Source organism: Athene noctua, chromosome 3 (assembly GCF_965140245.1).
Source record: "Athene noctua chromosome 3, bAthNoc1.hap1.1, whole genome shotgun sequence".
Lineage (NCBI taxonomy): Eukaryota > Metazoa > Chordata > Aves > Strigiformes > Strigidae > Athene > Athene noctua.
In genome coordinates this window covers 76,367,811-76,395,172 of record NC_134039.1, presented here as the reverse complement: position 1 = coordinate 76,395,172, position 27,362 = coordinate 76,367,811, and the positions used below count along the sequence as shown (strand labels likewise).

At 38.3% G+C, this 27,362-nt stretch overlaps 1 protein-coding gene across 1 annotated transcript; it reads left to right on the top strand.

The window, feature by feature from the left end:
- GNAT3 (G protein subunit alpha transducin 3) lies at positions 1-24,979 on the top strand. The gene is made up of 8 exons (XM_074901614.1): positions 1-118; positions 6,352-6,394; positions 11,465-11,606; positions 15,045-15,202; positions 18,718-18,846; positions 22,971-23,100; positions 23,307-23,460; positions 24,789-24,979. The coding sequence occupies exons 1-8, from the start codon at positions 1-3 to the stop codon at positions 24,977-24,979; spliced, it is 1,065 nt and encodes a 354-aa protein (XP_074757715.1).
- Positions 24,980-27,362: the final 2,383 nt, after the last annotated feature.

Sequence of the window (27,362 nt, the reverse complement as noted above, 5' to 3'; positions counted from 1 at the left end):
ATGGGCAGTGGAGCCAGTTCTGAGAGCAAGGAGTCGGCCAGGAGATCGAGAGAACTGGAAAAGAAACTCCAGGCAGATGCAGAGAGGGAAGCCAGGACAGTCAAACTCCTACTGCTGGGTAAATAGAATAAAAATTGCTCATAATGCTTTTCCATTGAGGGGTTATTTTGCTCTAGAATTACATTTTAGTACAGTGAATTTTCCACTTTTCTCTGTTTTATGTGAAGAAGAAAATCCTGTAATATACACACAAAATGTTTTCTGGTTGTGGACACTCATGAAGGCACAAGGAACAGGCTGGAAATGGCGATGTCATTGCATGTATTCAATTTTAAATATTATATATCCTTGACTTTGAAAAGATTTGAGAAACGACAACCTACTGTTAGAATAAAAGTTACTATGCTTATTTACACAGAATAGCACAGACTTTTTTTTTTTTTTTTTCATGGACCAATATGCATTCATTTGCAGGATTAAATAAGGTAACTGGTTACACAGAAAATCCACAGGTGTCACAATACGTATTTTTTTATTTTGAAAACTGTTGCACTTAATTTTCTACAGCAGTAGAAAGTAAAATAGAATGGCCTTTTTTGGTGTATAAAAATTATATTGTGGAGAGGGGAATGGAAACTAATGAAATGAGATGAATATAGATGAATATTCTCACAGACTACTACTTCTAATCCCCACTATGATCAATCTATTAACAGCCATCAGGTGTACTGGTGAATTTTATTTTTTTTTTCTAGATACAACTTTATTTTTCTCTCTTTTTCCCATGGTGCTCTGTAGCCTACAAGAATTATCCAAGAGTACAATAACACTGCCACCATCTAACTATTTTTCTTCTAACAGTAGAACACCTGTTATGAGAGTTTACATTGGTTTCTCCAAATGAACAGAAAACCAATCTTTGATCATTGAAATGTTTCTTTTTTTCCTTCATTACAACTGCAATGCTTACAAATGCTTTTAAACTGACTTTTCTTCAGACTATTAGATTCCTTAGATAAATTGGCTTAAATCTGTTGGTTTGTATCTTATGCAAAAAGTCTGTTTATACCTGTTGAGAATCTACTATTGGTAATATAGAAATAAGAGAAAAACACAACCATATAGGTTTCTCAAATAATAATAGGAAAGTAGATGTCTGATACACTTTTTATATCATCAATATTCAGACTGCAGTTTACAGAGCTTTTCAGTCCAGTGCAGAACATGAAAATTTCTGTGCCACATTAATAGAAAATATTGCCCCTACTGAGGCAACCTAGTCAAAAATCAGAATAATATTTTCATTTAAACTTTCACAAAGTTTCAATACTTTTTATATATTCTTACAAAAAGGAATTGGCATATCAAGTTAGAACCAGGGTCCATCTACTCCAGCAACCTGTCTCTGACCTCCAACACTGATCCATGAGGAAGATGTAAGAAATCCTCTAAGAGGAATTTACAGGATAAAGTGGAATTTATAAAATAAAGATTAATTTAAAAGATAAGCAGTTTGATGATATATTTTGATCTTCAAGTTTTCATGCCTTGGCAGTAGTACTGGAGGCTGTCTTGACACAAAATAAATTGCCCCTCCCAGAACATATGTATTTAGCATTGAGGACTTTAGTTTTAAATGTTTCCTAATGTATACGATCAGTCTTCTACACTACTAGTATCAGTCTCAAGATACCTTTAGTTATATACTTTGAGATTAATTGCAAGCTCTGTGAAAAAGACTGCTATTATTTCATTCATTTCAAATCTGAACATATTTCAGTTTCATCAACTATACAAGCACTCTTTTCGTGAGACATGATCATCTGAATCTGAAATACTTCCACTGAAGTCTTCTTTATAAAATATATTTCTACAATATCTTCCTTTATTCATGTCACACATGATAAAGATTCACATTTGTCAGTAGGTAACATTTTGGAAGGTTTTTCCTCCTGGGGAACTGTTACAACAGATCACAAGGACTTGATAAAAAACATGTTGGAGAGAAAAAAAAAAAATAGACTTAACAGCTTAAATTTTCTTGTTCTTAAAAAAGGGGTGAATAAAACATGAGTCTGTTTTGATCTCAGAAATTATTCAAATTTTACACTACATAAATCAAAGGCAGATCCTTTCAATCCAACCAGCCTTGCCCTACCCTAGTCATAGGTTTCTGTTCATTCAGATCATATGTTACAGACCAGATGTCACCATTGTTTCTTTTGCAGTAAGAAGCTTGGTAGAAAATATACAGAAAAAAATGGATATGTATATCATAAGTTTTTCAGTGTGATCATTATGTTCTTACCCTTAAAATGTAAAAAAAAAAAAAAAAAAAAAAAGTATTCTGATCATTTCCTGAGAGGATCATTTAATATCTAATCCCTCTTCATCCTCTAATAGGTCCCTTCACAAAAAAAAAAGAAATTATATCCAGAAAACCAAACGCTACATTTCCACATTTGTTTCTGTTAAGTTCCATGATCTGGGCAAGCACATTATCTGTGTTGAGGTGATAATTTACAGTTTATATGACATGCACATATAAACTACACGTATAAACTGGGGGAGGGGAAAAATTACGCAACTTTCTGCCATTCTTCGCAAATCGTCCAGGAGCCAGGAGGGTTATGTCCTCTGTCTTAGGTGTTCCTGTGTTGTCAAGGCCATCCCACCCCTCCACCTTGTCCGCAAATCTAGCTTCTACATATTTATATTTCCAAAAAATTGGATTGTTTTATGAGTCTGGAACAAACTCCAAGGTGAAAGATTTATTTCCTTTGTATCAGGGCCATATCTTGCCTACCACATCACATGCAGTTTATGTACTTTGTAGAAGACCAGCTTGCAATTCATTTATGTGCAAAGTACAGGCATATTCCAAACATGGCCAAAACAGCTGATGCTCACAGTGATGTTTCACAGAAGTAAGAACCTAGCTTCAGCTTAAATAATCATTAAAACTTTGAACTTATTTCTTTTCAAAGTATTAGTGCATGGCCTCATTGTCTACATTTTTCAGCAGCAGGACTATACTCAACCCTTATTTGAGCTGGTCATCGTCTGCAAACTTCAATGAGAAATACTCACTTTTAGGGCACAATTCACCTAATTTAATTTAAAGATCTGCTTCGGGCTGACAAAAATTGAAATTGTTTGTTTCTTTTAGTTTTAGTAGCAAATACTTTTCTCCACTGACTAGAAAAGGCCTCTGATAAGTAGTTTGAATGTAGAACCAGTTAAATGAATCAGTTACTGTAGCACTGAAGTCCAGAGTAAATTCCTGTTACTAACACCTGCACTGGAAGCAAAGACTTTGAGCACAAAGATGGCCCAATAAGCCTATGGATTGGAATACACTAATTTGCTTTTTTGGGGGGTACAGCAGCATTTAAGGACCTTATTCCCTCAAGAGGGTTAGATCTTACATCTTTTCTCTAGTTTCTTTCTCTCATGGAGAAAGTTTGTTGAGTTTGTAAGAGGACCAGGAAGATACAATTTCCAGTCTAGTTCAGTTTCCAGAGCTCTTAATGTCACAGAAAACACTCAGGCAGATGTGTGAAAACTTTTCCAATTTTAATTTGAAGATTTTTTTTTTTTTTACCTGTTTTTTGTTGGTTTATATCACTGTCAGTGTCTTTTGTGATAGGTTTCAAACAAAATATTCAGGCAGTAGTCTTTCTTTTGTTTCCTTACCTTTACTTCTGGAAAATTCCCTAAATCAAATCTTTACTTCCACATAAATAATCTAGATATAATACCTCCTGACCTGAGGCACAAAAGCAGCTTAATATATAAAAAGAACTTTGTTCAATGGCTCAGCAGATGCTAATATAGAAAGGGGCTTCTACTCTCCCAGTTTCCACAACTATTGAAACAAATTCTGCTTAGAAAAACAGTCTGTCAAGATACAGATGAGGTCCTGGGTTAGTTCTCCTTTGAATTTGAGAGATTCTCACCAGCTTTCAAGGCACCTCCTTTTTTTTTTTTTTTTTTTCTCTATTTCTGCTTTGTCTATATGCCTCAGTGGCCTGTAGGGAAGAGGTTACAGTCGGCCAGAGCGCTGTGTGTACAGCACCTTGCTGAAGGTGGATGTGGCATGCCTGGGGCATGGTGAACGTGATGTCTGCGAAGATGTGTAGGAGCAAACATCCACTGATCTTACTGTCAGTGGAGACATCTTTCAGCTCCCAGGACCAGGGCCAGAGTTTCAGGCATTGACTGATTCCTGTGCCTGTATTTTCTGTGCCATTATCCATCTTGAGGAAACTCAGCATCCAAATAGAGACAGAGAAATCAGAGGTAAATTTTAAAAAGCTAGAAGATCTTAAATATGTGAAATGCAAAATACAGGCTATGGCAAATTAATACTGGTCCCTATCAGGCAAGATATAAATTTTGATCGTGACAAAGTGTTTTTTAAAAGCCAGTTGAACTTTCCAAGCTTCAGGACAGGACTAAGTTTAGCCTAAGTTCTTGTCTTTATTTGGAAAATCTGGGCTTGATTATAATTGCCCTTTTCACTGCCTTCTAAAGAGGAGCTGCCTTCAGCTCCCCGTGCAGTCACGTAAAGGCTATCATCATGCATTTGTGCCACTGTTTCTGCAAGCAGAAGGCTACTGTGACTGGTGGTAACACAGCCCTGGCCCTGCTCTCCCACCCTGGGCCCTGGCCAGAGGGACAGGCTGCACAGGAGGGAGAAGGAAGAAAGGAAGCAGGTGCAAAGTAAATTGTTTCTGACCCACTTCCTGGGGTGAAAATGCTGCTATGACTAACACAATACTCTGGAGTGAAGTCAAAGTCTGAGAGTTATCTGTTGTTTAGATAAAGACATTAGTGGATCATAAATTAAAGATGAGCAGAGGTAGAAAAAAGATATAAATTATGCTTTCCATTCTATTTTAACTTTGCCTTTCAGATCTGGAAGAGAGGTTTATTTCTATATTACGTTTCCTGGCATCTTTCCAGCAGGTGAATGTATGAATTCTCAGCACAGCCTGCTATCTTCTCTGCAAAAATTGTAGCAAATGCCACCTTGCTGATAGGGCTTCACCAAGTTCTACAGAAGGACATTGAAGGGATAGTAAATTATCTACAGCAAATTTGCATTTTTTCCAAACTGTGGCAGATGGCAGCATCAGCCCATTTTGCATAGGTTCGTTTTAGTCCTGCACTTTCTGCCATTCACATCATGGTTTTAGAAAATGCTTTGTATATGGTTTGCTCTCTGTTGTGATTCATTTGAGTAAATTAATCCTTGTCATTTAAATGTTATTAGCTTTACAAAATCTGTTTGGAAAGTCTGTAATCAGTTTGTCCCATTCACTGAGAACTGCTCAGTTAAAATATGTCCCAAATTTCCTGTTCTGTCAAAAGTGTTTGACACCGTCCAGTGAGGTAAATGATAATCTGCAAAGAGAAAAGCAGTGATTGAATCCTGTCGCATGGATTCACAGCAAAATTAAATCCTCTCTTCAGGTGCTTTCAAAATCCAGCTCTTGTTTGGCAGTTCTTGCCGAGCCTCTTCACTCTCACTGATGGAAGATGATAGTCACTCACACTGATTTCCCATGGAGAAGGTTTACATTGCAATTACTCACTTTCCGTGAGATAAGGGAAAGTTAATTGTGCATAATCTGACCAAACCTATCCCTAGTTCTGCAACTGGCTGTGCAAGCAAATGCCTGTATCTTCCTGCCAGCTACAAGGATTTCCTGCAGAATCATTCCCAAGCTGGATCTGTTGCCCATCTCCAGCCACACTACTTCATAGCAGAAGACCACAGGACAGAGGAACTGACAAAACACCAGTGTCAAGACATTTGCTCATGCGGTGCCTCTGCATCATGAGCTAGACCCCATTCAAGTCTCCATGCTCTGTTTTTCCATTTGCTCAAAGAGGCTGGCTAAAGACCATGGAACTGGTGGGCTTGGCTTACAGAAGGTCATGATACACATTAAATGAGAAGCTACAAATCATGTAATGAACCAGACAATGACAGAAGTTGTCGTTTGTTCATATCCTTCTGCCCATCTACCAGGGATGAAATCAAAATATGACCCATATTTTATCTCCTCGATAATTAAAGTCTGTATTTTTCTCTTGATTGACTGAATATTCCTTTCTTTTCAAATGCCCCTTTCCTTTTCAGAATTAATACTTTTATCAAGATTTCATTCTTTTTAAGTCTGAATGGACACTAGGGAGGATTATAGTTAGAACAATGCAGATCTAAAACATTTGTATGTCTCTTCATAGGTACAAAATTCCGTGTTCTAGAGAGTTATTTTTAATACTTGATACTTATTCATATATCAATAATATCCCCTTCTCAACATTCCCCTTCTGCAGGTGCTGGAGAGTCGGGAAAGAGCACTATTGTAAAGCAAATGAAGTAAGTATATGAATATTCATATTAGCTGTTGAATTTGGTATTTGTAGTATAAGCTATCTAGCTAATGTCTTCTTAAAATATTTATGCTTATTTGAATCATTACAATCAAGTTCTCATTCAACCACACAAAGAAAAAACACAATGTGACTGAGACACACAGCTGGATTGGTAATCAAATCTGTCTGATCAAATCATGCACTGTCCAGCTCCCTCCCGAAGACCAGGGAAGCCTTTTCATTAACTTCAGTAGGAGTCACAGTACTGTAGTGAGAAGAACATGGAAACAACCAGCCATGGCAGATCCATCTAGCCTAATATCACACCTCTTGCAGTAGCTAATGAAGGATGTTTTCAGAAGATCATCAAAGCAGACATGCAAACACACTGTAACACTTGCACTGGACAGCCTGACAGGATCTGCTGATCTGTGACTCAGGCAGCATCCCAAACCAGACAGCATCACTGTGTTTAATAGCTCTCAGTTAATTCATGCCTACATTTCTCCTGAATCTTTTTTGAACCAATGTGAAATAACATCCAGAATATTCTGTAGCAAGTAGTTCCACAGTTTAATTACATATGATGTGAATAATCTCCCATTGTTCAATTTTAATTTGATCCCTATTAATTTCATTTGATTTTAGTGGTTTGCAAGAGAAATTACTGAAGTATTGTATAATATTGCAAAACATTGTATAATAGTGCAAAGTCTTTTGTGTTTTTTTTCCCTAAACTGGGTTCTTGGTCTCCACAGTCTTATTTCAGCCCCTGCCAGTGGTCAAAAAGATTGTTCTCATGTCTCCCACAGGGCAGGTGAGACCTTTTAGCCACCAGCCTTACACAGTGAGCAGCTGCTACGCACCACCCAGTATGGGTAGGAACAATCATGAGAACTGCTTTTAGCACGGAAAGTAGCATGCCAAAAATTTTTCATACAATAATCAATCTGGGAAGAAACAGGCTGTACAAGCTCAAATGCAGAAATCCCGCTTCAAATTTGGACTGAATATCTGGTTCTGAAGATCTTGTGACTGCACCATCAATCTACTGCAAGAATACTTGTAGACGTTTGTTCAAAGTGCATGGGGTGCCACACAGATTGAAGCCAGCAGCTTTATTTCCCCTGGCTTCAGAGGAAGGTCAAGTTTGTCTGCATGTGTCCCCATTTACAATTTACTTTCACAACAGTTTTACATATGTAGACCAGGCTATAATAAAAATAATTCGTGTTATTCTTTTAAGGGTAGCCAAAACACTAATCATGTATATGGTTTAAACAGATAATCCACCTGAGTTCCAGAGCTCATGCTCACACAGGCAGCAAAAATCTTCCATTACCATGTAACCTGCTAAAATATAGATGTTGTATCTAGTCTTACTTTCATAGACAGTGTCCAGGTCTCCTTCCTAGACCTGTCTATTAAATACAGAAAAAAATATGCAGGCATTGTAACTGTTTAGACAAGACCGCACTTTGTAAGCACCAATGTCTTCCAGTGTAAAAATTAGACTGTGTTACAAAATCAGCAATATTATTCTAAATTTAAGTTCTTCTATTTCATATCCTCACCAATGCATTTTAAAGAGTAAAGTAAAAAATGTTATGTCATAAAAGCAATTTTCTACTATTAATCAGCTCATTTTGTAATAAGACAGAATCAGAACCGTCCATCAAATACTTCGCAAACTTTTTTGTCTGGTAAAATGGTGGACAATTTTATATCTGTTTTGTGTTCTCAAGAGACCCTCCTTATTCAGCAAACCATTAAAATGTATTGTGCTGAAAGCTTCCCCAAGCAGAAGCAGATTAAAGATGTTCCTCTGAATCGAGCGCTTTAAGAAGGCTGATAACCCTTAACGGCATCAAGGAGGGGGCAGAAAACTGCAAAGCTGAGAGTTTTCTTTAAAACCCTGTGCATTTTTGACCTGTCAACCTGATCACAAATATGAATTATTTTATGATAAAACTGTTCATGAACATTATCATTTTTCATATAAAATTATATTTCTCTCACAACCAAGGAATTTTTTTTAAAAAAATTGAATTTTTTCAGTAAAATAATCAATTTCAGGTATTAAATTTTTCAGAGAAGTATAAAATTTTCTGGAGAAGACTGGTAGCTGCTTACAAAAGAAGTGATTTTGCTGAAAATACAATTTTCCACCAAAATTGGGGCAATTCTACTGCTAGTAATATAATTTTCTAATTCATAAACCTCATTCTTTCCAGACTGAAGATTTCAATCGAACTTAAATCCTTCCACTAAGCTTTGCACAATATCTTCTGATGCTCAAAATATAGATATGCTGCTAAAAAGGCTAGGTTGGTTATGGGGGATAACTAAAAAGGAAAAAAGTAAGCTTCTCTGGAGCTCTGTGCTTCTGACTAGATAACTTCCAGTGCGTGATCTAACTTTTTAAAATCCAAGTATATGGGTATTTCTGTGCTATGCTCTAAGTTAGCAGTACAAACCTACTACAAATAATTCAGCAAATGAAAAGCAGGAAACAAAATATTTGGTAACTCATCATGCCTGACAAGACTAAATCAGCTCCACCTATCTGGTAAGAAGCCTTCCTTTTGTGGGGAAAAAAACAACAACAACAAACAAACAGAAGACAAACTTTTTTCCTCCAATATAAACATAATATAGATATTATGACTGGTAGCCTAACACCTATGCCTTCAGCATTCTGCATTTATTTTTAAAAGGTTGTATATTTTTTCAAGGAGGATCAGGGAACAAAATTTTCCGTTTCCTAAAATGTTCCTTCTGGTCACACAAGACGAAAGCCTGTTTTACAGTCCTTCATTAAGTATGACTGATCTTTAATAAAAGCAGTAAAATTCACTACTGATTTAATATGCTGGCTAACATACCTTCTGCCAGAGGACATAAATATATTATTAAAAAAATAACAACAACAAAAACCAAAAACCAAACAAGAACAATGAAACAAAGAAACCCATGAAAAGCCTCAAGCAAAACCAAGTTTTCTTTCTGTAATTACAGAATCCAGATTTATTTCAGAATCTTGTATTTTCTTCCTTCCTTTTTTCTTCAGAGGGGAAGCATGAAGATATAAAACCGCCATTTGTGGACTGTGTTAGGGCTTTTCCTTCTCTCTCATCCCAGATTTTTGCAGCCACAGGCAAAACCCCCATTTTCCCCAGAAATTGTGTTATGGCCACCACTGTGAGACCCACAAAGTAGCTAAACCAAGTTCATGTACTTCATGAGGTTTGAGTTTCTATGTGTTTCATTCCATTATTTATAGAAAGCTGCTGCTTTCACAGGTAGTAGGGGTAAGAGTGACAAGAACATGCTTCAGTACCAGTGCAAGGTTCAACATGATGGCAACTGAAATTATTTCTTGTTAGAGGTGATGTGACCTGTTAAAGGAAGCCAGCTACACCAGTGGGGAGCTCTGGGCTCCGTGGCACTTCACAGATAGGACATTGCTTAACGTCCTGCTTTGCTCAAGCAGCAAACCAGATTATCCAGTGCACTATGATGGAACTACATTGGACTGCTCCAAGGGAATAAGCCTCCCCTCTGAACCATTCTTATTATTTCATTCAAATCACTGTGTTGACCCAGGCATACACGGATATTTCAGAGGATGGCAAAAGAGGTTCACTAGTATGTCAGGCTGCATAACAGAGCTCCCCGTTGTCTTTCTCCCAAGTTCAATATGATTCCTTTGAATCTTGCAGATTCACTTGAATTTATGCTTGAAACAGCTTTCAAAAAAACAAAGCTTCAAAACAGTTTATACTTTTGCCTGGTATAGAAGTGATTGGAGAAACATATAGAGAACTCTTCTTTCCTACAGATGCTATTCCTACAGACACAATAATTAAATTTTTGAATTTCCTTACATCTACAAGTTATAGAGATGCTAAGAGACATTCAGTTGTGATCTGGGTTTTGTGCATGTGTCTGTGAGTGAATTATTTTCTGACAGGACTGACTTCTCCCCATGAAAGGAAAGTCTTCCAAAGACACACAATTATTATGGGCTAACCTGTCAGATCCTTTCACATCACCACTTTCTGCTTGTATAGCTATGTCCTGTGTCCTGACTATATTTCTGGCAAGAGACAGGGAGAAAAAACCAAGCCACAAGCACCAGAAATTATTTATTTAATAACCTGGTCTTCATCTCTGTACAACTGAGGTGAGGAAAAACAGAGCCTTGGTTCCAGCAGCAGCCAAAGAAGTTCGGTGTCTGTTCATCAAGCACATGCCACATGAGTGAAGTTTTCATTCTTTTTCACAACTCATAGAAAAAGATGTCTCTGAGTCATGATATAATCTGCACACTAATATGGGAGAATTTTAATCGCATGCCATTCTCCAGTCAAGGAGGTTAATGAAATTATAATTTCTCCGTCAGAATTAGATTAAATGAATTTGACTGCTAAGGTTTTTTGTCCTCTGGAATACAGGTCAAATCCTCTGGAGCAATATTTATGTCCCCAAAGCCTGTATATAATAACAGTAACAACTTGCAAGAAATAGAAATTGTAACTGATGTACAAAGAAATATTAAAGATTTTTTTGTTGTTTTCTTGAGAAAGTACCTCACAATGTAGAAATATTTTTTGCAATAATTTTTCTACTTTAGGTAAGATTCTGGATAAAAATGAGGACGATTAAACAAGCAGTGTGACAGCCCATGGCTAACAATGTAGATTCCAATAATAAAAGATTTGGGATCTAAGTACAGCTATGCTTCTTGCCCTGTATCCACAGGAATAGGCCTGGGTCTTGTTCTGGATTCATACATTAACTTATATTGACCCACAAGGCAAAAAACCAATACCTATTCACTCAGACTGAGAAGTCAAAACCTAACCTCATAAATTTAACCTCACATAGTTGTAGAAATTGTTTACCTCTTCCAGCAGAATAGGCAGATCAGCCATTGATAAATGCTTTTCCAAAGGCCAGATGGATTCAGTTTTCTCATGCTGACCACAAACGCATCTGATCCAACTTTTCATTACTTTCTTTTTCTTTTTAATGCATCCCATAAACCTTTTGTTTTTTATTTTTGCACCAGGATCATCCATAAAGATGGCTTCACCTACCAGGAACGCATGGAGTTCAGACCTGTCATTTACAGTAATGCAGTGCAGTCTATCCTGTCTATTGTGAAAGCAATGACTAAGTTAGGAATCAGTTATGAAAACCCAGCTAGAATTGTGAGTATGACACCTTCTCTCTTGAAATAGGCATTAGAATACAATTTTTTGTAATGTAATAGTAAAGATTAGCAGAACAAAGAGAGTTCAGTATTTGCTTTATGACAGTGGAAACTAAGTACTGCTTGAGTTATGCGTGACAAAATGTCGTTACTTATTTTTATTGTCTCGACTGATGCCTCTGACGTCCAATCTTTGCATAAACTGCCATTTTGTTTGTTACAAAAGAAATGTTCAACTTGCAAAGACATAAGAAAGCAGGAAAAAGAACCTTTTCCTATCTGCTTAATCAATTATTGCTGTTGGGAAATGTAATAAATATTACCCTTTTGTGAACAAATCTTGGGGCTCAGCCATGTAAGGAAGGGTCATCTAGGCATGTTGGGAATATTTCAGTTTGGCATTGTTCCTGGAGCAGAGACCTCCTCGTTATACAGAAGCAGCACTGGAGCACTGGCACCACAGAGAAGTGGGGTCTGACCTTCGTGACACAGTTAGCAATCCTACCCACAAGTGCCTAGAGGAAAAGCCACAGTAAGAAGACCTGCTATCTTCTGGCAATCACACTGAATTTTCAGGGACAGAAGTAAAGGAAAAACACATACTTTTCTTCTCAGTGTGATGATTTAGTCTTTTCCCTTTAATTTCTCAAAGGCCTGTCAGAATATCAGTTGGTTCCAGTTTTGGTAAATTCTGCTTATTCCTTAGAGGTTTATCTTGGAGGGAATTACATCTGCTTATCTGAAAGAGCTCTTCATGTTCCAGAAGTCTACATTTCATTACACTGACATGTGGCACTTTGACCTAAAAATGTTAAGTGCTTCAGAGGTTACCAAAGCTCATACAGTCGTTTGACAAAATAGAAACTAAATGTTTTCTTCCTGTATTCTTTTAAGTGTCCATGAATATAAGTCATTCAAACAAACATTAACAGTGCTGAAAAGCACCACACAGAAAATAGGCCCGTGTGAATGTGCTGTAATTTGGCCCATCTCCTCAACTGTGATAGACATGTGTACTGCATAAGGACCCATCTACCAGTCTATATGGCCTAAAACAGCAGAACCTTGCAGCACCTCGCCACAGGTCCTGGCTCACCCTCCAGTATCCACTATGTGGTCCAGACTGTTGGCAATCTGTAATTGAGATATGTTCTGCCTGTGCCCCGGTACTTCAGCCTCTCTTCCTAGCCCTGCCAAACTTTTGGAGAGGTTTATACGTGTTCACTCATCACCTATCATCTATGCCAGTTCATAGATATTGTTTTCAAGGGATTTCACAGCCTGGGGAACTGGTAATTGAAAAATTTTCTTAAATAGCCCAGTTAATTTCTTAGCATTATATATAACTAAATGCAGAAGATACAGATTTTGTAAGTTTATCACTTATAGTACAGTAAGCCCACTCTTCCTGTCCTTGGCAGAATACAGCTGAATACACCTGTATATGCAGTAGCTATCTTCTTTTCCCCCAGAACCACATAAGAGCAACCTGGATGTCAGTTTTAAAGAAAAAACAAATTTAGGTCACATTTATTTGAATTGTCACTAAACATTGCCCTTTCTCCCAAAAACAAATTTAGCTTATATTTTCTGTAAAATCATAAGCCATTTATAAGCTTGAGTTGTTTTGAAATAAGCTTTGATTTCAGCTGGACTTTGTTCGTGCTGTTTTCTGGTCCAGATTTAGCTGCTTAAAGTTGTCTAGCCCAAAGACTAGGCTTATCTTGGCCCTGAAAACCACGGGTTTATCCATGTTCCAGGACTGCCTGCAAATACTTCTTAGTGGTCCTGAAAGTGCCTCAGCATGTAATTTTGAACAACATCTGTTTTGGGGAGAGAGGTATTTTTTATTTCCTAAAGTGCCATTGAAATCTGTTTTTAACATGAAAATCTTCTGAAGTCTGTCTAAAAGTCAGAGGAAAAAAAATGTTATATAAATCAGGGTTATGATAAACTCAATCTGTAACTATCTTCCTTTTTTACGTAAGCATCAAAATCCACAGTTGCCACCTTTTGCATAGTAATTAATGAACATTTACTATACATCTGGAGGCTCTGAGCTCAAGGCTTCTTTGTAGGCTACTCAGCCAACAAATCCAACATTGTAGGAGGATAGCTATAATCATTAAATGATATGTGATATCTTGAAGGAGAGAACATTACAACTCTTATCTTGAAGCTGAGCAAGTGTGCGCCCTGGAGAGCAGACCTGGAGACAAACGAGGGGCACGCAGAAGAAAGCATGACTCAGTTCTGCTGATCCCAGCACTGAGCAGGAGGATGGGGCTGTAAAGAGAGCTGGTGGTGTTCAATGCAGAAGGACAATAGTTCAGCTGTCCTCCTTACTCTTTCAAATGAAAGCAATTCTTTAGTGTTTATTTCCCCCCTTTTTTTTCCTTTTTCTCCATGCTAACCAAATTTTTCCAATATTCTAGAAAACCTGCAGTGTTTTATTTTTGATCAGTCTCTGACTTTTACAAAGTTTCCATAAACTGCAACTGCTACTGAAACACAAAGAAATAGTATATTCCAAAAATAAATTTGCTACAAATTATTGTGGAGATGTTTTCTATTTTTGACTAAAACACACTCCCTGACAAAACAGTGTCTGTCAGAATCCATTTATACTATTGCAAGTATTGACTGCAAGTCACTTCAGTCGTCTACTTATACGGCTAGGAAGGAATTATATTCTATAATTATCCACTGCTGGGACAGTATATCAAATGACCCTATTTCAATCATGCTCTTTATTTACAGTACATTCCTAAGCCGTTAACCACAAAAAGAAATATTTTTAATGAAATAGATTACTTGAAGTCTTTTTGGATTGACTGCAAAAGGAATAAATTACAGAATAACACATTTAAAATATTTGGGATTTTATGCAATTACAAATTTCTTCTTCCCCAAATAAAAAAAAAATCTACGGTAAATGCATTCACTAGTTATATACACTTTGTCACATTTCTCACTGTGGCCTAAAGCTAGAAATTTTTCCTTCCAAATAAATTAAAAAATCTATTTAGATAGATATTTCTGTTTTTATGTAGTTATAGAAAGTTTAAGCTTTAAATATCCTTTTGAATTTAGTTTTTGATATGCCACTACTCTCTCTTACAATAAAAGCCTTCCTTCCAAGTTGGATTTTTTGTGAACACCTGTGGTAAGATGAAACTGAGCCTTTATATGAACAAATCAAAACAATAAAAAGAGAAAAACCCTGTGTATCACCATTTAAGTCTAACCTTGCACTAACTAAAAGGAAGTGAGCTTGTAAACGGATGCTTACATGCACAGGCAAGTACAGCTACCTGGAAAAAAATGGTGAAAAGGAGAAATTTTGCCCCTGCAAGTCACTTTAAACCAAGCACATCTTCAAGAACATGGAGGGACACAGTGCAATTGCACAGTACTTACTGAAATTTCTCTTTAGGAAGATGAAAGGAAGTTGTGTGCCATGGCAACAACTCTGGAGGATGGCGACATGTCTTCTGAATTGGCTGAACTCATCAAACAACTGTGGAGTGACAGCGGGACCCAGGCCTGCTTTGCAAGGGCAGCAGAGTATCAGCTCAACGACTCAGCAGCCTAGTAGGTGGCTTGTGCAAGCCTTCCTCTGCTGGCTATTACTGTAAGGGACAGCAGAAGAAGGCTTGCACAAGAACTCTTCCTCACATGCTTACAAAAATTATTGCTTGTTAACCTGAAAAGGAATGATTTTTTTGCTGTTTAGAATATAGGACAAATGTTTAAATGAAGTGAAACAAGTGAAAACAAGGAAAACTTGTTTCTGTGAGTTTGCTGCTCATCTCTGACTCACGAAGGGTCACCATTCAGCTGGGGTACATCTCTTGGCTTAGATGTAGTCAGTAAGCTTAGATATTTCAGGATTCCCTGCTTTGGTTGCTTCTACAGCTGTTCTTGCAGGCTACTGTGGTCCTGCTCTGCTGTTTTCTACCTAAGCTCATACAAGACCAAGAAGGGAGGTGGCACCTCCCTTCAGGTCAGAGTTTTCCTGGAGTGCGTATGTGCGTCTGACTCTAGACCTGGGGCAGAAGGTTGTTCCAGCTGAGGTCCATCTTCCAAGATCTGCAGTTAGAGACTTCTCTGCTCCTGCAGCTCCTCCTGCAGGCTAAGGGCACCTGCTGGGTGACACCTCAAGGGGTGTTGGGTGTCCCTTGACAATTATTGGCAAGGAAAGGTACGATCAGAGGCTGGGCCAGGAGTCAGGCAAACTGAAAGCAGTAACAGCTCACTAATTGTAGACAGCAGAAGGGATATACCATTAAAGTATTAAAAATTGTCTCTTTATATCTTCAAAACACGAATGAAGACTTTTCTGCAAGATACCTAAACAAATAAAAAACTGCCTGTGTTGATCTGTGCCTGATTTGGCAGTATTTTATGGCAGCCTTGTATTTCTGCAGGAATAGTATAGCACAATAATTTGCTTCCTAACCTTTCTGACAGGCCACACTACAGTTCCCAGCACTAAAAGCCCATAACAAGTCAGTCATCATAATTAAAAGGAAAACCACTCCTCGAAACAAAAATAAAGAAAAACCCAAAGCTAAACAACCCCCCTTAAAAGAACACCCCTCCTAATGCAGAAAAAAAAATACATATTACCTGTTTTACAGCTAACAACATTCTAATGTGTACACTATGCCTAGCAGATGAGGTTTTGTTGCCTAAAAAGAAGACAGGATAGTATAAAGTAATTCCCTCTCAGTGTTATGGGCTGTGTCTTGTTTTAACCTGCAATGGGTTTCAGTATTTAAGGGAGCTAGTACAGACTGTAAAGGAGCCAATAACTATTACTTACTGCTGGAGTTACATTAAAAACAACAGTGATAGTTTTTTCATCTGCTTGAACACTTCCAAAAATCCTGCTAATCCTCTGTCTTCATCTTTTGGTACCTGATGCTTCTGAAAACCTTGCCTTTGGCTCTGAACCACTGAAATCAACTTAATTTCTGTTCTTTTTGAACAATCTTTTCAAAACCAGCTAGAGCCAATCAGCCATCTAATGCTATATTTTAATTTATTTTAAAACCAAAACTATGCTTCTCAGCTCCTGTGAATCAGCTCCTACACAGAGTATTGATGTGTACTGTGTAAATTCTGACTTTCTGAAGTTATCTTCTCTGAGTCTTTTCATTATTAATTCATGCTAATGAAGTTTGATCACTGTCTTTTCCCTGTGTGTTTTAATTGAAAAAAATGTGATCTTCTGAATAATAGAAAATCCCCTGTATGTCAAATTTGGCTGGAATTTCTTCCTTAGACTCAGCTGGAATTAATCCTGTTTCAAGATGGAGTAATGGATAAGGAAGGGGAAAAATCAGGATTATAAATTGGGAACAATCAGGATTATAAATTGTGACCTTAAACGTCATTGTATAGCTACCAGTAGTACATGGTGTTTCTTGCTTGCTCAGCCATTTGCCTCTCAGGGTAGGATTTGTGTCACTTAATTCAAGCCAAGGAAATAACAAGCATTTAAACTAACCTACTAGTTTGTATTCCCTCTTCTGCCAGCGGAGAGCTGGCCTGTGTCCCCTTGGAGCTGCCTTCACCGCTAGTAACAACCTGAAGTTGCCTCTCTTGCCCCATTAACCAGATAATTAACTTGATCTAATTTTTTATGCAATTACAACTGTCTATGTTGAATTTAATTTATGTATTTGTGACTAAGAACTATCAGAATATATAACTTCCTATCAGAAAATATAACTTTATAACGAATTTTGTATACAAGTGTTTGTTTTAGCACTTGCATGGTTTATAAAGTGAAAAATGTCTTTTTTTCCTGCCTTACACAAAGGTGAGCTGAGACGAATTTGCCTCAGGCCCTACTCAGAGAACCAGAGCTGTATTGCACTTTTTTTAAAAAACAGATTGTTTCCTGGACTCAAATAATAAGCATTGAATTACTCAGATTAACTTCAGCACTCCTTGCTGAGTGGATTCAGTATATTCAACTTAAAATAAGAAAATCCCATTACCAATCATTACTTACAAATCTTCATATGGAAGATTCTAGCTTTTTAAAAATTTATTTTATTTTCATTTTTTTACTTACAGCTGTGCTAAATATTGCAGACAAGGATGATGAGCTGTGAGGCTTGTTTTGGTAGTTGTCTGGTTAAACTGTACAGCAGAACTTTGCGCCAGGCAGACTTTGTGTTAGAGAAGAAAAAAAGGCATGAAACCTAATAAACGTTAGAAAGACTGTGTTTTGCTTGTCAGAGACAAGAGGCTACAAATGGAAATTCATAGCCTCTTTACACAGACTCCTAAACCAGCCAGTACAACTCATAGGCTCTGTCCAGCCATTTTAAGCAAGCTGTCTGCCCCTGGAAAAGACAGGAGAAGGGCTGGTAGTAGGACAAGAACAGTCTTCAAAGATCTGGTTTGGAACCTGGTTTCATGCAGATTTTATCTCTGTATACCAGACATAAACCAGATAATCCACTCTTTTTCAGGGGATTGTAAGAATACTAACTAAGGGGGTCCTCAGCTTGATTAAAGCTTCTGAATTTGATTACAAAGTATATATTTTTTTAAATTATTGTGTACTTTCCTCTTGTAAACTGATAGGTCTGCAGGGAAAGCAGCCCCTAAATGTGAACTCCTCCAAAATATTATGCCCTTCCTTTCATTTAGGAAGAAAGATACTATTACAACAGGTCTGATCGGCTGTGATGACTTCTAGTCAATCTGCTTCTGAAAGATGGTTGCAGTTTTTCTTCTGTGGTGGCAATTCCCACTTGCTGAAAGCAAATGGACAAAACTCCTTTCCTGACAAGGTGGTTTTTTAGCATCCCTGAGGAAAATAAGGATTTTCCTGAACTGAAATTCTCAGAAAGATGTTTATTATATGCAACTAAATCACATGTCTATATACAAGGAAAAAAAAAAAAAAAAAAAAGAAAAAATAAAGGCTCTGGATTGTGGATCTAGGTTGTATAAAACCCAATAGGATTGTAGTGAAATATGTAATTTACATAAACTATTTTAAAGCGTCTCAATAGGAAGTGATTATGCAATGTTCATTTCACCTTTTGAATTCACCAGTCACCATTTCTTTTTACCCTCCTTAGTTACCTCAATGATTTGGATAGGTTAGCAATGCCGAACTATGTACCTAGTGAGCAAGATGTTTTGCACTCCCGAGTGAAAACAACTGGGATTATAGAGACTCAGTTTTCTTTCAAGGATTTGAACTTCAGGTATGAAAGTCCTATTTCGCACTTTTTTGTGGTTTTATCTTTCTTAAATATTTTATTTCAAAGATATTGACCTATTATAATATTGGTAATCCCACTGTGATATCCTTGAATCCAGTAATATTCTGAAACAGCCAAAAAAGCAAGATATTTTAGTATCAGTACTCCAACTTCAAGCATATAATGGACTGTTATTAAGAGATCTCAGAATATCAGGTTCTAAAAGGACATTTTTACATATATAAGTGCCTAAAAAGCATTATTTGTATCCTGCCATTTGAATAATTGTTTGTGACATTTACGAAATTTGCCTACCTAAATGTCCTTAACAGCATGCAAAACATTTGATGACTATTAATTTGCATGTACTCTCAACCTTTCACTCTCTTCTTTTGAGAACGGAAATAACTGCTCTTAACACTGGAATGCATTACAGTTGGCAAAAAAATAATAATTTCTGTCTCATGGGAAATTTCAGTATTACCATGCATGCCTTCATGCTCATTTAAGATTAAAAGCAAAATGTGCAGATAAAAATCTTGAAAATAACGTCTCTGAGAAATTTGACTGGAAATGACACTTTCAGATACTCAAGATTTTGTTATGCTCGGTGAACCAATTAAAAACATCTAATTCCACATGAAAATATGAACGAATTATGATAGTTTCAGTGTTCTATGATGTTTTTCTCTATGGACTGAATTCCATTTAATTCTCAATTTAAAGGCTGGGGTCTTATTTAGGAATGTAGTCTAGACAAGAAACTGTCTGCAGAGGTAGACATATAAAGCACTAGCATTATAACTTTTAGATTTTTCATTTGGCTTCTTTTTTTCTCCTCATGTGACAATTAAACATCACCCAAACTATCCATGCTACCACACAGATGCTTTCACGCAACAGAGATTACATATACAAAATAAGATTCTGAAGTAGATGTCCTACAGATAAATTATTATCACTTATTAATACACAGATCACTCATGAAAATTCAGCACTTATCCACAAAGGCTACAATGTAATGTCACAAACATCATCTTCTTTTTCTCCAATTAACATATTGCCAGACAGCTTTACACCAGGGAAATCTGAGCACCTTCAGTTACAGTCATGGTTCATATAAGAAATAAAATGAGGATTGAGAAAGAAATCATCAGAGCGTAAACCTTCTTTGACATGAATGCTACCAATCCTGATATTAGAGTGTACCAGAATTAGTGTCGAGGTCCAACTGAAATGCAGCACAACCGGGAATTAAGTTGCCTTAGTGTCTGTAAACAAGAGGAAGGCTCCTAATGTCACCACAAACACAAAAAAACACTGTGTTTAGCTTCTCTGCTATGCATCACAGTAGTGTTATGTGAGTAAATGCGTTGGTTGTTTTAGGCACTTTTAGGTAAATTCACTGCAGAATAGTCTGAGGGGTTTGAGCTGCTATCGGGATGCAGAGCAGCTGTAAGTCCATCTTAACCAGCCAATTACTGCTACTTTGCATTACCAGAGCAATGCAAAACAGCTGGGGGATCCTGATGACTCTGCACTTATTTTGATAAGTACCATAGAAACATCTATAAAGAGAGGAACACTTTCACATTCAGAGTAAGTTTTGGTTGATGTACTTAAATGAGGCTTAGGGTCACAAGCCATACATGGATAAAAAGAAAACATCAACAGATGCCTCATCCACCAAACACTTGTCCCTCTCCTGAACTGAGTGAAGCAGAAAACATTTTGTATCTGTGCAGTAAAAGTCTAAATCCCAGTGCTGCTCCAGGGAACAGAATTACATTTGCACAGACTATTTTATATTACTATTGCACAGACTGCTCTTGTTATTTGCTATCTTCTTAGTGGTTACTTTGCCAGTTTAGTGTAATTCAGCTTTCTTGTGCTCTTCAATTTATTTCACCAATGTTGACTTTGATTTCCAGAGCTGGGAACATACTTAAATATTTTTAAAAGAAGATCTGATCTTCTTTCCTCTCCTGCTGTCATTTCTACTGATGTGCTAGGAAGAATTTGACTGAAATCAGGCAAGCTTGATTTCAGTCCTGAGGTCTCACTCTATGTACCATTAGGACAAATGAATATAGAGCTAGTCCCGTATCTGCGGTTAATTTTTCCAAGAGCAGTGATGGGAAAATATAGAGCTTTCAAGACTAATTTTGATGGTCTTGGTCAAAGAAAAAGGTCATCTCAGAAATGCATTTTCTACCACTCACAGAAGGACTTCAGTTTTACCTGTGCTTATAAGTTTTGGGTTGACATGAGAAGTACTAAGCAAGCTAAGGTTGGTACAACAAAAACTGCCCATAAGCATTGCCTCTGGCCTTGACCGTGTCCTGTTTTAACTGACTTCTCACAAATATTCACAGGGGCATATTTTTAAAGCTTGCAGGAACTGAATACAGAGTCATATGGTTATGTATGCTTGTGAAATTCTACTGCAGACTAAATTTTGAAGATTTTTTTTTCCCCCCAATAACCCTGATTTCAGAGTTACATACCATAAATCAAGGAAGATCCAAAGTGGCAGGTGACTTTTGAGCACTAATCACAGCCAAAAGTCAAGATGCTTTATTCATATTGATCTCACTCTTCAGTAGGCATACTGAACTCATTGAAGATATGCTTGGAAGAATGCCGTTACTGTTTTCAAAACCTTGCTCCATAACAGCTTTCTGATTTCCTAGTAATTCACATTTATAGACATTCAATGATCAAAGAGATTAAATATACTAGAAAACAAATAATATTTTCTAATTACTCCTCAGCTGCAGAAACAGTTCATCATGAGCATTGGGAAGTGTTTCATTTCTCCTAAGCAGGATGAAAAATGATAAACAAAAACCTTTGTTTCCATCAGCAGCATTGCTCATGGTGAAGAAAACAGAAGATCAATATACTGCAAAAAATGGTGTTTCAGTAACAAATTATTCTTACTCTGTTTATTACTGACACGATTTTTTCATACTGAATCCCAGTATTTTCATTGCTATAAAAACTGAGTTGTGTTTAATTTTCAGATACTGCAGGAGATACATCTAAAGAGTAAGATCTCATGCATTTTCTTGAGGAAGAGATAATGCAATAGGGGGTTAAGTTTTACAGTTTTAAGTTCAACAACAGGCAGCACAGGAAAAAGACATCATGCACACAAGGAAACAGAAAAAGTATGGGTAGGATAAATCTGATTTTGTACATTTTTTTCCTTTCTAATGCTCTTGAAACATGTTCAGGTTTGGCACCTTTTATATCAGAAATAGAGTGAAAAGAAAGCCCTCTCCCTGATCATTGAAGAACTGAAAATATAAGTGGGAATTTTGAAAGCTAGTGCTAAGCAGACAAATGGTAGTTTTGGTGACAGATCCATCTCAGTTGGGCCCTAACTAGTTCCCTAACAAGGTCCCAGCCAGGTATGCTCAGTTGGCTTTGGACCCCATATAACGAGTTCATAAAAAGTCTGACAAAGACTGAAGCAAATTAATGCAGAGGACAGGCCTACATTTTCCTTTCTACAAATGGATTCTGGCTCCCCATGAATTGCTGCTTAAACAGCAACTAATGAGATGGATAGAGAAGAGATACACACACACAGGTGCATGCTGCAGGTTATACAGCCAGCTAGGTGACTGCACCAGGGTGATGGATGGATGACTAAACACAGATCTACACCAAACAATTAAACATAACCAGTGGGTCAACCTGTGACCAGCTTCCACTCGTATGCCTTATTGATCAATGTGTCAGCTCACTACAAGCAAAATTATGAAGTAACAAATTACTGTGGATTTGAGGATCTTTTGTCAGCGTTTCATGTATGAACTCTGTCTTGACTAAATCCTTGCCTGCAGGGCTTAGTTCCACCTCTGGAACACAGAGTGCCATCTGAAAGTACTGAATGTATTTCCTTTATGCAGGTATTTAAGCCTTTACATTCCATTTTATGCCTACTACAAAGCCGAAAATAGTTCATAGTTCTCCTTGACCTGTTGGGATAGAAACAGACCGGTATTTGGAAAATCTGGATATTTTATTAATCTCCAGTTGCACTCTGCACAGTAACAGCATGACTACGTCCTTAGTAGTTAGTGCTTTACCTTGTACATGTTATTTTTTCTGTAAAGGATGTTTGATGTGGGTGGACAGCGATCAGAGAGAAAAAAGTGGATTCATTGCTTTGAGGGAGTTACTTGCATCATATTCTGTGCTGCGCTCAGTGCTTATGACATGGTTCTGGTGGAAGATAAAGAAGTGGTGAGTCAGAAGAGACAAACAACCCTTTTTGCTGCTAAGTTTTAATGTACTCTCTGATGGCATATCAGAACTATTCCTGTTCCCTGATAACCATTTAAAGGCTATTATGCTGTATTGGTTCTTGCCAGTAAAGAGCATTACAGTAAAAATGACATATGGGGACGAGATTTGTCAGTCTCTCATGTTTACCTTTTGCATCTCGACAGAACAGAATGCATGAAAGCCTTCAGCTGTTCAACAGCATCTGCAATCACAAGTGCTTTGCAGCCACTTCCATTGTGCTGTTTCTAAACAAAAAAGACCTCTTTCAAGAGAAAATAACAAAAGTTCATCTGAGTATTTGCTTTCCTGAGTATAATGGTAAGTTCGGGGTTTTCAGAAGAAAATACATCCAAATGATTAGTGTAGGCCATGCATTAAAGACTGAGACTTTGATTCAGGTCACCTATATATAACCATTTAAATCCTAAGCATCTCATCTAAGCATCTAGCCTTTCTCTCAAAAGAATGGTATGGGACACACATAGCCAGAATCCAATTCATCTCACCTACTCACGATGCTTATCCTTAGGTGGGGTCATCTCTGGAGATGCTTTCTATCCATTGGTGGTAGAGGAAGCTGAGAGGACTAGAAGTTTCAGTGGCTGCAGTGTGGGGTGATGAACCCAGCCAATATTTCAGTACAAATCAGTGGCGTATCACTCGCACACATCATAACTGTATCCAAGATTTTTGTCCCTATTTTGAAAACCCATTCCATGAGGGATGTCTTCTTTTTGTATGTCACAGTAGTGTCTACTGGAAATAAAAACCAGCAGTCGTTCCCAGCTCATGCAAGACAACATATGAGGCTATGTCCAGAACGTGCCGGAGAAAATCCAAAATCTGTTGTATTTTAGTATTAACCTAATTTGGTATAGGGAGTGTCCAGAACGAGGCATACTTAAAGCAATATTATTATTATAAGACGGGTGCTGTGCACTTCCTGCAAACAAGCTCCTTCTCTTCTAAGGACACAGCAACCCAAAATTGCTCCGTGCTTCACCGGGATAATCCCACATCCTGGGCTAGGCTCAGGGGAGCTGTGCCACGTGGCGCTGCCTGCGGCTCCAGGCAGGATGGAGCCAGCGGGGCTCTGGGCAGCCGCCTGTCTCCAGACAGAGCCTCATCCCGCTCCAGACCTGCAGCCAGGCCAGGTGCCAGTGGTCACACCTGCTGCTGCTCTAAAGGAGTGCTACTAAAAGGCAGAAAAGCTGCGTCAAGAAACTATGACTGAATAGATAAGCATCTGAATTTTTCTCTTTTTCCTTCTTCATTTCTTTCTCTCTTCATTTTCATACTTCCCACCAGTTTTGTCTGCTCTCTACCTGATTCCCTTTGAATTTATGCTCCTTCCTTTCTTGTGTTTCTTTCACTTTCTGGTATCTCTCTAAGGTCTTTAACTGTTTCACACTGACTTACTCAGAAGCATTTCCCTTCAGAAATAAGGACTTCTGGTTAGACATTGAAATTTAAATTTAGGTGGGCATTCTAGACACAAAATTTTCATATCTAATGCATGAAGTTAATTCCCTTTAGAAAAAAATGAAAGAAACAAACAGGAAAAAAAAAGGAATTGTTTCTTAGCAGCTGTGATGAAATGCCAATTGAAATGTGTCTTCTTTTTCTTTTACCTTGCTCTCTACTAGGGCTAAATACATTTGAAGATGCTGGAAATTACATCAAGAAACAATTCCTAGACTTGAACATAAGGAAAGAAGATAAAGAGATATATTCTCACTTGACATGTGCTACAGACACCCAGAATGTCAAGTTTGTATTTGATGCAGTCACAGACATAATAATCAAAGAAAATCTGAAAGACTGTGGGCTTTTCTAGCCATTCATTCCCTTGTTCATAATCTGATTTCATCTCATTGCACTCTCCTCTCTTCGTCCTGTGTGCTGACTGAAAAAAAAAACCTCTAGGGAAGAAACATCATCAATTAGGCTTTCGTTAGCTATCAGTTGAATCCTTGGTATAGCCTGAGCATGGCAGACCAACACCGTATTTCAATATGTCATAAGAAGACTGAAAAAAAATGTTCCTGCTCCACAGAGATACCAGCCACCAATAAATCCTGCTGGAATCAAAAGGAAATTCCTATTTTTATCAATATGATTTGAAGATAATCAGCACTTCCCAGAAAACTGCGGACACCTCAGTATCTTGTGCTTTCTATTTATGGGAGAAAAAAAGATAATATGTAATAGATAACAGATTTTATTTATATTTGAAGCCTTAAGAAAGCTATTGCTTTCAACAGTATCAATAGATAACTTCCATTCAGCACTCTTTTATTTTCATGTTACATACAGAACTAAAAATGACAGCATTAACTGAACAAAGGCAAACCCCCCAGACTTAACTGATGTATGACAAAGAACAGTGCAAATCTGAATGCTTAATTAAATTGTTTTGTTAGAAGAGCAGAAGGACATGTACATAAAAACAGCACATGTATAAAACTGACAAATGCTCCTATCCAATTTGGAAAAAATACAACACAGTAAGATGGAAGCAAGTTCTTTGAATCCCTAAGGGAGGAAAAATTATTATAGCAACTGTCAGTTCCTGCATAGGCCATAAAGGCGAGTTAAAACTTTTTTTTTAACAATTAAAGATAAGATTTTTATTTTTTTAAAAACAATACCAATTAATAGTTCTGCTGTCAGACAGCTTCTCCAGTGCCCTGTGTCTGCAAGAGTCATTTCCACCAGTGCAGAGCAGATATAAACCCACCAATCCTCAAGGGAAAAAAACACATCCTTGGGACTTCGGTGCAAAGATCCGTTCTCTATGCAAAGAACTTGCTAATGAAGAACTGCTTCTCTTTAACTCCTCCTGATTTACTGTGACTATAACTACATTTAACTATGTTAAACAGAATGGGAGTTCTAAAGTTATTCAACTGAATTTTGAAATTTGGTCTTGAAAACAACACTTTTGAAATCTGATCACTGATGTTCCCTTCTGGTTTGTGTTTGTTTTGTTTTGGGGGTTTTTAAAATACATTTCAATCTAATTTTCACCATACACTCACTGTGTTCTGATTAATCTAAATATCTGAAACACTAGAATAGGCAACCTGGTCACTGAACATGAAAGTCCTGCAAGGTGCCCACATGAGCAAGGTCATGGGTGTGCGCAGGTCTCCCAGCAGAAGTAGGAAGTGAAGAGATAAAATACATTTTGCACTGTCTGGATTTCTGTTGCTTCCTGATCTGTAATGCTGCACTTAATTCCTTGTTTGTATCAAAAATAATGGATTTCCGGCAGTAAGGTTTCTAGATTCATTTCCAGCAATAAATCTAATTTAAAATGAATAATTTCAACTATGGTGAGATCGACATTAATTTCAAGGTGCCTTGATGGCAAATTAAAAGCCAAGGTCTTTAAGAAACAAATCCATGAACAAACACATCTCACAAACGTATTCTTCAAGCAAACGCCTGAGAAATCAGACGGACTTTGCACTGCAGCCTCAGAATTAACGCGGTGAGGGGGTACAGACCGGGCTTCTTACGCCTGCTTTAAATCAGGCCGACCTGAATTCGCCCAGGTTTACGGCAAAGCAGTGCCGGGGTGAGCTCCCGGCTCTGTGATGCCCCGCGAGGAGAGCTGAGGGCCCCGTCCCCGGGCTCCCCGGGCTCCCCGGGCCGGCGGGGCCGAGCCGGCAGGGCAGGCAGGGTGGGCGGGCAGCTCCCCAGCCCCGCCGGCACCCCGGCTCCCCGTGACACCGCACTCCCGGGCGCCTGTGCCCAGGTGTGCCGCGGGAACCCGCCACAACCGGCGGCGAGATCCCAAATAATCCCGGCGCGGGGGGAGCGGGCGGAGGGTGCGCCCGGCCTCCCCTGGGCCTCCCCGGGCCTCCCTGGGGCCTCCGCCGCGACCCCTGCCGTGAGCAGCGCCAGGCGCGGCCGCCAGGGCCCGCAGTGGCACCGCCGCGCCCGACGGCCGCCGCCGCTGCCGGGACCAGCCCGGGGCCAGCCCGGGACCAAGCCGAGGCCAGGCCGGGCCCCGGCGGGTCAGGCCGCACCGGGGAGCGCGGCCTAGTCACCCCCGCTCATTTCTTCCTACATACAGACACAGATCTGGGTTGGCAGAGGGTAGCCAGGGCCAGGGTGGGGAGTGGGAGCCCGCTGTCCTGCTGACAAAGCGTTTTCTTTAATTCTTTTTTTTTGGGGGGGGAACCTGGTATGTCCAAGTGCGACAACTCTTA

Bases quoted from the DNA above. Each gene is read 5' to 3' on its own strand.
- GNAT3 (XM_074901614.1), top strand. From the start codon at position 1: ATGGGCAGTGGAGCCAGTTCTGAGAGCAAGGAGTCGGCCAGGAGATCG. The intron at 119-6,351 runs GTAAATAGAATA...CCCCTTCTGCAG, and splicing joins AGTCAAACTCCTACTGCTGG to GTGCTGGAGAGTCGGGAAAG. The intron at 11,607-15,044 runs GTGAGTATGACA...ATTTCTCTTTAG, and splicing joins ATGAAAACCCAGCTAGAATT to GAAGATGAAAGGAAGTTGTG.